Consider the following 11,294-nt stretch of genomic DNA (forward strand, 5'->3'; position numbering starts at 1 on the left):
TCATGCTCTGTCTCTCTCTGTCCCAAAAATAAATAAAAAACGTTGAAAAAAAAAAATTAAAAAAAAAAAACTTAAGAGTTTTACACTTACTATAAAAGAAGGAAGTTTAAAAAGTAATAGGTTAAGCATTCAACTTGAGAAGCTAGAGGCAAATCAAAATAAAGAATACAATATAAGCAAAAATTAATAACCTGGAAGGCAAACATAATACAGCAAAGCACACGAAACCAAAAGCTGGTTCATTGAAAAGTTTAATAAAACAAAAATCTTTTACAAGTCTAATAAAAATAAAAGACACACACAAGTAATATTCTAAATTAAAAATATCACAGTTGCAATTGTAAAAATAGCAAGAAAATGTTACCAATAACATTTGTGCCAAATAAATTTGAGAACTTAGGTGAAAATAATTTTCTCAAGGGAACCCTCTTGCGCTGTTGGTGGGAATGCAAACTGGTGCAGCCACTCTGGAGAACAGTATGGAGACTCCTCAAAAAACTAAAAATAGAAATACACTATGATCTAGCAATTGCACTACTAGGTATTTACCCAAAGGATACAAAAATACAGATTTGAAGGGGTACATGCAGCTCAATATTTATAGCGGCATTATCAACAATGGCCAAACTATGAAAAGACCCCAAATGTCTACCAGCTGATGAATGGATAAAGAAGAGGTGGTAAAAATATATACAATGGAATATTACTCAGCAATTGAAAAGAATGAAATCTTGCCATTTGCAACATGGATAGAGCTGGAATGCACTATGCTAAGCAAGACGAGTCAAATAGAGAAAGACAAATACCCTATGATTTCACTCATGTGTGGAATTTAAGAAACAAATCAGATGAACACATGGCAAGGGGCAAAAGAGAGAAGAGAGGGAAACAAACCACAAGAGGCTTTTAAGGATACAGAACAAACTGGAGGTTGATGGTGGGATGGGGTAGGGGATGGGCTTAGATGGGTGACGGGTACTAAGGAGGGCACTTGTGATGAGCACTGGGTGTTGTAAGTGATCAATCACTGAATCTTACTCCTGAAACCAATATTGTACCGTGTAACTAAATTTTAAAAAATTTTCTTAGAAAACATAAATTGCCAGATCTACCTTGAAAAGAAATGGTCCTGAATATCACAACAAGAATTAAAGAAACTAAATTGATAATAAAAAGAACCATCCCTATCCCTGCTTCCTAGGCAAGAAGGTCAGGATGGGGGATGAGGGAGACACCAACCTCAGGCAGTTTCATAAAGGTTTACCAAACATTTAAGGAGCAGAGAGGTCCTAACTTATAAAAAAATTCTTCCTTATAAAAAAAAAACACAACACTTTTTAACAGACACAATTTTCACAATAATATGCACCAATCTTAACACTATGGCTCTACAACCTCATAATTACCAGCAGGATCAATACACATTCTCATCATCCCATAAAGTTCCCTCTTGCCTCTTCGGTGACAATCCCTCCCTTCTTCAAAGCAATCAGCATCCCAATTTGTATTATTGTGGATTAATTTCACTTCATACTACTGGAACCATTAAGGATTGTTCTCTCTCCTGATTCTTCTTCCTTAACATGATGCTCCTGAGACTGGTCTGTGCTCTTGCATATACTGGCAGCTCTTTCTTTTTTTACCACCACATTGCGTTACGCGTATCAGTATGTCTCTATCCGTCCTCTTATTCATGAACATTTGGGTTGTTTCCAGTTTGAGATTGTTATGAACAAAGGCGCTGCAAACATTCTTGTACTAGACTTTCCGTGGACACATGCCCATTTTACTGGGTATACCTTGAAAGAGAATCACTGGGTCACTGGGTAGGTGTGTGTTTAACTTTATTAGAAACTGCCAGTTTCCCGAAACGGTTCTCCTGTTTCACGCTCCACCAAGCAGCACGGGAGAGTTGTAGCTGCGGCTACTCCAGGTCTTTGCTAACGCCTGATTATTGCTGAGGTGTGCAGGTGGCGTCCAGAAGCTGGAAAAGGCAAGAAAATGGATTCCCCCACAGAACCTCCAAAATGAATCTCTAATAGCGCTCCACCTGTATTAAGGATTAACTCGCTTCAAGCTCTTGTGCTCCTTGTGTGCTGACCTAACTCCCTTGGTCTATAGCAGAACTAACCTCTTTCCTTGAGATGTGCGGACCACTGGCCTGGAGGAGTGAAGGACCAAACTTTTCCAGAAGGTAAGGCTGACCACCTTCAAAAACAGCTGCCACTGATGCCAGTGAGTCTGTTCAAGGTCATGCCAACAGACCACTGACTAACTGCCTGAGCACCTGCTTCTCTTGCATGTAGCCCCCCTCCCTTTTCCTGTGCCTTCCCCTCGAAAGCCTTCCAACTTGGCCTGGACAGGGAAGATCGTCTTTGAGACGTCTGTCCACTTGTCTTCCCAGCTTGCCGGCTTCCTGACTGATGCAACCTTTCCCATGGGCACTGGTCTCTCGAGTGTTGATCTTTGAGAAAGCAGACAAACCTGAGCTCAGAACTGGTTCTCTGTCTGGTAACAGATTCCCCCTAGAAGCTCCAGAAAGCAACACAGCCCTTCTGCCATCTTGATGCTAGCTTAGTGAGACCCATTTCAGACTTCTGATCTCCAGAACTGTAACACAACAAATCTGTGTTGTTTGAAGCCGTTTAGTTTTTTGCGGTAACTTGTTACAGCAGCAATAGGAAAACTAATAGAGCAGGTGGGAGAATGGGAGATTTGTGCCATGTGTACTTAGCATCCCGATTATATAAAAAAACTGCTATAAGTCAGTAAGATATTCTGCCCTCATTTGTGCAGAAGATATGAAGAAGCAATTCATGAAGAGGAAAGCTAAATCACCCTCAATATGAAAAGATGTTTAATTGGGAAAATGCAAATTAAAACAGCATTATAGACTGATTTGTATCCCATCTCCTCCCCCTCACACTCACATGTTGAATCCCTAACCCCCAGTGTAAACCGTACTTAGAGATGGGGTCTTCAGGAAGGGTCAGCCAGTTAGGGCTCTAATCTGACAGGTGTATTCACAAGAGGAGTCACCAGAAAACCGCTGTCTCTCAGTGTGAACCCAGAGGAAAGGCCACGTGAAGACACAGGGGGAAAGCAGCTTTGTACAAGCCAGGAAGAGTCCTCACCGGAAACCAACAATGCTGGTAAGTTGACTTTGGATTCCCAGCCTCCATAACTATAAAAAAACAAACAAAAAACACAAAGAACAAAAACATTTCTGTTGTTTAAGCCGCCCAGTCTGCGTTATTTTGTTACGGCAGCCCAAGCTGCCCAAACAGTAAGATAATATTCCATGTCCTTCAGGAGCAAAAGTTTTACAGTCTGATAATTCTCTGATTTTTTTATTATAGGTTGTTTGGAAACCTTTTTCTTCTACTTTTTTTTTTTTTAAGTTTATTTATTTTGAGAGAGAAAGAGGCAGAGAGAGAGAGGGTGAGAGAGAATCCCAAGCAGGCTCCGCATCATCAGTGCAGAGCGCGATGCTGGGCTGGAACTCATGGAACTGTGAGATCATGACCCGAGCCAAAACCAAGAGTCAGACACGTAACCGACTGAGCCACCCAGGCACCCTGGAAAACTTTAAATTAGTGGAACAGAATCAGCTCAAAGAGAATTCTGTCCCTAGCTCTACAAGTGGACATTAGCAGGCTGTCCTTTCAAGAGGAAACACGCTGTGTTTAACCCAATGGAGAACTTGAAGGAAAGACCACAAGCATGGAAGGCAAATGTAATAAAAACAGGGAGCAGAGAGGGGGCTCCAAGTCCCCTCCTTTCAGACTCAGAGTGACCTCAGTAAGGCCCTGCCCCATCGCCAAACGTCTACCATCACTTTCGGATCTGGTATAGGCTCCCTCTCAGTGAACAATGCTGTTGGCTCTTTAGTTCTCGTTGCTTAAACACAGACAACGTCTCCGGACTTCTCGTTAGATGAGAATACCGCGCCCCCCCCTCCCCTGCCACAACCCAACTTCCGTCAACTGTGCTTTCATGCTGTCCAACCAGCCAAGGAGCGACACTCCCACATCTAGAAAGCTAATTTCATGCCAGAAACTAAATACAAAACATCAACTCATTTCCATTGAAGCAGTAAACTGAAGAAGTCTTTCAACAGACAGCATTACATGATTGGTTAGAACATGAGTTTGGGGCCAGATAGACCTGGGTTGAAACCTAACACTCCCATTTACTAGTGACGTGACCTCGATCAAGTCACTTCACTTGCCCTTCCCCCATCTGTCAAAGGGGATAAACACCTGCCCCTGGCGGGGGGGGGGGGGGGGGGGATGCTACCAGTTCAGCAGCCTTGTCAACCTCGCAAATGTGCTAGCATCGTCTGTCCAAACAACTCACAAGAAGAGATCTAGGTTTACCATGCAAACACTCAGGCACAATGTCTCTGCCAGGAAGTGAGACAAATCAGCACAGGAGTAAGGGGGCAGGAAAGGTAGTACTACCATGTGTTCTTTGAACTAGAAACTCTTTCAATTTGGTAAAAACAGAGAGTTTACCCTCTAAAAGGAAAATGTACGGGCATGGCCTTTTGCTAACATCCTAACTAGTTGTGGCTAACCCTGCTGCTGTCTCCGCTAGTGATGAGCATGTAAATATTGAGAGAACTACAGATTGCGTTATAGGTATAATTAAATATTTTAATACTGATTTGCTAAAAACAAGAATATTAAATTCAAAATGAAATAAGAACTACTCACCACTTCGAAGTATGGAGCCAACTGACATTCCAAAAATTGAATACAATCTCAATTTCTGTTCCAGAAATCCAGACTAGTTCCAGATCACTAGTCTAAAAAAACAGCTTGGTTTGAAGCCTTAATTTCTGGTTATCACCAGTATTGAAAGAATTCTTGAGATGTGCTCTTTTGTCACCAGTCATCAGTTGGCATTTGTGGAGGTGGGAGCTAGCACAGTGCTAGATGCTGGTGACACAGAAAGGGACACCCAAGCTGTCCTGAATCAGCCCAGTGCAGTAACAGCTCATCCTGGGCGTGGCAGTGGCACAAAAGATGGAATGATCAAGTCTCTTGCAGGAGTGTTGAAGTTTCCAGAAAAGACACCCAAGCCGGAACATGAAGGAAGAACAAGACTTCACCGGGTAGGAAGGCATCGAGTAGTCACATACACTTAGCAGCAAATAGACAAGGAGAGAAGAGCAGGTCACTGAGGTCAGGTAGGACCCTGTGGGCCATGATGCACTAAGGGGTTTATACTTGACCCAGAATGGAGGTCTAAGGCCAAATTCTAAACAGAAGATTAAGAGAACAAATCTGTGTTTTAGAAAGAGTGTTCTAGCAGCACTGGGGATGAAAAAGGAGGAAAAAAGTCTGGAAATTCTTGCCCTCAGTCAATTGAAGAGGTATAGAAGACCATCAGGGTGGGGGCTGGGGGGTGGGGGTGGTGTCTAAGTGAAAATAGAGACAAAGAGACAGACATGAGAAATAACAAAGGTCAAGGATAAATGAGATTCAAGCACCTCCAGCATGGAAGAATTTAGGAAGAGGAAAGCTATGCTTTTGGGAAATCTAAGAATGAGAACAGACTACAAAGAGCCAGGTTCAAGGTCAGTTAACACAATTGCACGTTAAAGTACCAGTTCTTCATTATGACACTGGACAGAACAACAAAATCTACAACCACAACTACTACTATTTACTGAGCACTTTCTGAGCGCCAAGCACTGTGCCACATTATCACAAGCAATCCTCTAACCTTGTGAAGTAGAATTATTATCTGTCTGGTTTTATGGGTTAGGAGAATGAAGGATAGGACTAGCTGAAATAATGCCCTTAAAGAATTTAGCATGCTGCCTGGACAGAGCAAACCCTCACTAATGTTAGCTATCATTATCAACCACTAGTCTCTAAGCAAGCTGGGAACACACTTTATTCCCTCCAAGTCCAACCAATCCTTTTGTTTTCAACATGAATTTCACCCCCTCTTTCTTGAATTTAGCAAAATAACAAATCACCCCCTTAATCTCCAATTGTTTACCAAGTACCAATTATATGGCCAGCCAGCACTGAAAGGGATAAAAAATGAAGGTAAGAGCTATGCCCTGCCCATACAAAGATTGCAAATTAGCCGGGAAAAGAATCATTGACTATGTTGTTGTGAACCCCAAGTTCCAAATTTCCAAAGGGCAGAGAACGCCCCTGAGCTGGAAGAACAGAGCAAGCTACAAAGAGGAAGGCAAACTGGATTCTGAAGGGTGGAAAGAATTGAGCAAGAAAAAAGCAAGGAGGGCCGACTGCACACGTTGGAATGGTAAGCATTCAAGAACACGTCCAAATGAATACAAAAGTTATTTTTTACAACAAAAATGCATTAAGTAGCTCTTGGGTGTGGGATCAAATTAAGTGCAATGAAGGAAACACAAATATTGGCCACTATACCTCTGGAATCAAAGGGTTTATAAGCTATTTCCAGAGATTCCTTGCAACCAAAATCCTGGGGAGCCTCAACAAGGGCATAAATGAGAACAGGGATGGGGTGCCCAACTTCGGCTCAGGTCACGATCTCACAGTTCATGGGTTGGAGCCCCGCATTGGGCTCTGTACTGACAGCTCAGAGCCTGGAGCCTGCTTCAGATTCTGTGTCTCCCTCTCTCTCTGCCACTCCCCCACTCGTGCTCAGTCTCTCAAAAATGAATAAACGTTAAAAAACATTTTAAAAAAATGATAACAGGGATATTAACTATGCGTCAGATGCTAAAAAAACAACTGGTAAATAACACTATCATCTGCAATCAGAATGGAATTGCTATGTAAAAGGCCAAAATCCATATTAAACATACATATATTTTATTCTTCCCTCTCTATTTACGCTGTCAGTTTCTCTAAGAGAAAATGGGGCGAATGTCTCTTTATAAGTATGATGTAAACAATTTAAGGTTATCATTTAGAGGTATGAAAGGAAACAGATGTATTACATAGGAAAAAAAAAATCCTAAAAGTTGGGGGCAGGGGGGAAGCAGTGATTTTGTGTTTTATTTTATTAACGGTATGATCATTTTCTACCTTTTTTTTTTAATGTTTATTTTTTTGAGAGAGAGACAGAGTGTGAGCAGGGGAGGCAAAGAGAGAGGGAGACACAGAATCCGAAGCAGGCTCCAGGCTCTGAGCTGTCAGCGCAGAGCCTGATGCAGGGCTCAAACCCACAGGCCGTGAGATCATGACCTGAGCCGAAGTCGGTTGCCCAACTGACTGAGCCACCCAGGCACCCCCGTTTTCTGCCTCCTTAAAGTGTGCTGGCAGAGTGACTAAACCACTTTGTCGATGTAGCTTTATCTCCCAACATTCCCGAAAAGGAGGAACGGTTTTAACAAATCCTCTGTTTTTTTTTTTTTCTTTTAAACAAATCTGTTGGAGACCAGAAAAAGACACTGAATTTATTTGAAACAAATCGAGAAAACGGCCTCACTCATACTATTAAGCCAACAGTGTAATTCCCAAGGCCAACATATAACTGCTCTGCTATGTACACTCCTTTCAAACGTTAACTTTCTAATGCGTGCGCCAGAAACACATGAGGAACCAGCCATGAACACACATGTCCAAGAAGACCCTTGCTAGGAGACAGTCTAGGAGCTTCTAAAGCAAATAAGCTGCTTTGACTTGGAAGAACAGCCCTCAGTTATAACCAACACTCAGCATATAGTCCTGTATTTCTGATATTTCCTATTCAACTTCTCTGAGCATCAACCACACTGACAGAATGACTCTTTCTGAACACAGGAGTAAGCACTATCTGCTGACAGGGGCAGACCTTGTAAGAATCACAACATGACGGCTTAATACTTCAAGGAACAAAATTTAAAACTCTTTTGAAAGTATGCAGTCCTAGGCTTTATGGCAGGAAATACTGGTTTCAAGTATTGAGCACTTACAAAGCCCTTATATTCACCTCATCACCTAACCTCTACAGCACCGTAAAAAATCTGCTCGATAGAACAGTCCATTTTTGTACATTATACTCAAAGAGGACGGTACAATGGAAAGAAAACAGGTTTAGTAGGGTTTCCACAGATCCAGATTTCCACGGATCATGGTTCACCTTTTTTTTTTTTTTTTTTTTAACCTTTATTTTTGAGAGAGACCGAGCATGAGCCAGGGGAGGGGCAGAGAGAGAACGGGAGACACAGAATCCGAAGCAGGCTCCAGGCTGCAAGCTATAAGCACGGAGCCTGATGTAGGGCTCGAACTCACAAACCATGAAACCGTGACCTGAGCCGAAGTCGGACACTCAACAGACTGAGCCGCTGGGGTGCCCAGGATCATGGTTCACTTCTATGACCAATCTGGAGTTCAAAGTGAGAAACACGAAACACAATCAAATGCTCCACTGAAACGTACTGCTCTCAGGGACTTCCCGCTGCCTTAACAGAAAAATAAGACCTACTTTCTTCCCACCCATCTTCACTCTTCAAAATAATGCAAGTTAGGGGCATCTGGGTGACTCAGTTGGTTAAGCGTCTGGCTTCAGCTCAGGTCACGGTCTCATGGTTTGTGAGTTTGAGCCCCTTGTCCAGCTCTGTACTGGCAGCTCAGAGCCTGGAGCCTGCTTCAGATTCTGGGTCTCCTTCTCTCTCTGCCCCTCCCCCAGTTGTGCTCTGTCTCTCAAAAATAAATAAATGTAAAAAAAAATTTTTTTTTAAGAATGCAAGTTAGCACACAAAAATATTTGAGAAAATGAATTTCCTGTTTTCAACTCTTAATATGAGAAACACTTTACAAAACGAAAAATTCACTACTTCTTAATTCTGGATCCTTCTATGTAAACCTAACTTAGGTAGCTAATCCTCTGCACCTGTCACTCTTACTTCAAGAACTCCTGTTGGCCGTTTCTGAGTTGTCTCCACTGAGTTGAGAAATCAGGCACTTTCTGATGAAGCTCTTTCCTCTTAAAAACACACTTAGGACACAAATGGGAAGGGGAGAGCATTAAAAAGGAAACAAAACCCAAAGATCTGAAGTAGCTGTATTCCACATTAAATTCTCTCACAGAACGTTATTCACTATTTCAATCACAAGATGAGTTTATTGATGTCTCCCAGCAAGCATCCCAAGTGACCAGGAGGACCACTCCACGGACACGGGCGCCCAGGATGGGACTCCAGCCCTGGGAGACTGTGCATAGCACTCCTTCCATACGGTCTTCACTCCGGAGTCGTGGCCAACGCGGTACGTCCGGCGGCCATTTCCCGCCATCGCGCGCAAACACCAGGCACCTGCTCCGTCACCCACTGGGTAGGAGCAAAGGGGCTGAAGAACCGCAGGTGGGTAGCTGTGCCGCCAGCTCTCCACTCTCTTGGGAGGCAACAGAAGGACGGTCGGGGCCAGGGCCACCTCTGAGCCAAAGGGCTGGGTCAACTGTGCCTTTTCGTGGACATGAGGCTGAATTCGTACCAAACTGTTGAATCTGCCACCACGTCCCGCCTGGTAAAACCCACTCCACACACCACGAAGCCTCAAAACCAAGTCAGATCAAACCTCAAAACCAGCAAGCTATGCTAAAATAACAGTCCAGGGGCGCCTGGCTGGCTCGGTCGGCCGAGCGTGCGACTTCGGCTCAGGTCACCATCTTGCAGTCCGTGAGTTCGAGCCCCGCGTCGGGCTCCGTGCTGACAGCTCAGAGCCTGGAGCCTGCTTCTGATTCTGTGTCTCCCTCTCTCTCTGCCCCTCCCCCATTCATGCTCTGTCTCTATCTCAAAAATAAATAAACGTTAAAAAAAAAAATTTAAAAAAAGGGGTGCCTGGGTGGCTCGGTCGGTCGGGCGTCCGACTTCAGCTCAGGTCACCATCTTGCGGTCCGTGAGTTCGAGCCCCGCGTCGGGCTCTGTGCTGACAGCTCAGAGCCTGGAGCCTGTTTCGGATTCTGTGTCTCCCTCTCTCTCTCTGCCCCTCCCCCCCCCCCACTTTGTCTCACTCTGTCTCTCAAAAATAAATAAATGTAAAATAACAGTCCAAAAAGACTAATGGAAGGTCCTCGCTTAGGGTCGTTAACAGGATCGTCTTCTTCGTCCTTTAAAGACCGCAAAGGCACGGCTGTTTCTTGCCGGCTTCACTCGGTGGTCTGGCTTCCTCCTCCCAGGACAGGACCCCGCCAGCCTGTGCTGACGCACTGGAGGCTGCAGGACATAGCAGGTTCACACCGACAAGAGTGGGGCGCAGGCCAGCGTTACTTGGGCCCACAGGTGCTGAGAGGGGCGCAGGGCGGCGCGCAGAGCAGCCTAAGGCACCCAAGCTGGCCCCTCGCTGTCTGGCCGCTGCGAATAGTGAGACGGAGCGGACGGTGGCTCGGGGCTTTGCGGGGAGCGGGGTTCCCGGTCAGGGTCGGGGCTCCTCGGAGGATCTGAGTTTGCGGGGCGTCGGGCGCCCCTGTGCACCCACCTTGGCGCGCTTTCAGCAGCAGCGTGTTGGCCAAGAGGTTCTCAAGCTCCATGGCCCCTGGCCGCCGCCGCAGCCGCCGCGGCCGCCTCCGCCGCCGCGGCCGCTGCCGCTGCCTCCGCCGCCTCCGCCGCTGCCGGGCTCGGTGTGTGCGAGGGGGAAGGGGAGACGGAGAGGGCTCTGGCGCCTCCGGGCATCGCTCGCAGGACGCCACCCGCTCGGGAGGGTCCACAGCGGGCCCGGGGGAGCTGCCCCGCCGCCGCCGCCGCCGCCGCCGCCGCCGCTCCAGCTGTCGCGGCTCCGGCTGCTGCCCCTCCAGCCGCCGCCGCCGCCGCCACCAACCGCTTTGCTGCCTCCGAGACCGCCCGCGACGCCGCAGCTGCTTCGGAAGCTGCTGGCGCCGGCCCGGGGAGCCCTTGCCCTCGCGGCCCGGGCTTCCAGAGGGCGAGATGCTGGGGCGAGGGGAGCTGGCAGCCCGCCTACCGCCGGAATCTGCGCTCACCTTCCCCGCGCCGGGGCCCGGGCTCTCGGCCCCATCGCCCGAGTCTGGCAAGGGCAACGCTCTCCTCAGGGCCCGGCTCCCCAGCCGCCCAGAGTCTCCGCCGAGCCCCACCCCAGGGAGGGGCTCAGTGGCCGGGGCTCCCCGCCGCCGCCGCTACCCACTCTCACAGCGGCCGGTTCCCAGAAGAGGGAGCTCGGGTGCACCTCTCGCCGCGGTGCGGCGCCGCGCAGGGCAGCAACGCTCCCAGAAGGCCGCGCGCAGGGAGGAAGTGGCGGGTCGGGAGAGCGTGGCCTGCTGGGAGTTGTGGTCGCTGGCCTGTAGGCGAATAGGCTCGCTCGCCGGTCGCTGGTGCGCCTCGCTGGCTCAGTTCTCGCGGGACGAGG

The 11,294-nt window shown here is 46.9% G+C and overlaps 1 protein-coding gene across 1 annotated transcript in view; it reads right to left on the reverse strand.

The window, feature by feature from the left end:
- Window positions 1-11,150, reverse strand: part of GRK4 (G protein-coupled receptor kinase 4) — a 96,352-nt gene extending 85,202 nt beyond the window's left edge. The window contains exon 1 of the mRNA XM_042985077.1: window positions 10,413-11,150. Within this exon, the coding sequence (XP_042841011.1) occupies window positions 10,413-10,464 (52 nt within the window). The 5' untranslated portion in view covers window positions 10,465-11,150. The remainder of the gene's footprint in view (window positions 1-10,412) is intronic.
- Window positions 11,151-11,294: the final 144 nt, after the last annotated feature.

The sequence above is a fragment of the Panthera tigris genome, chromosome B1 (assembly GCF_018350195.1).
Source record: "Panthera tigris isolate Pti1 chromosome B1, P.tigris_Pti1_mat1.1, whole genome shotgun sequence".
In the NCBI taxonomy this organism is placed as follows: Eukaryota; Metazoa; Chordata; class Mammalia; order Carnivora; family Felidae; genus Panthera; species Panthera tigris.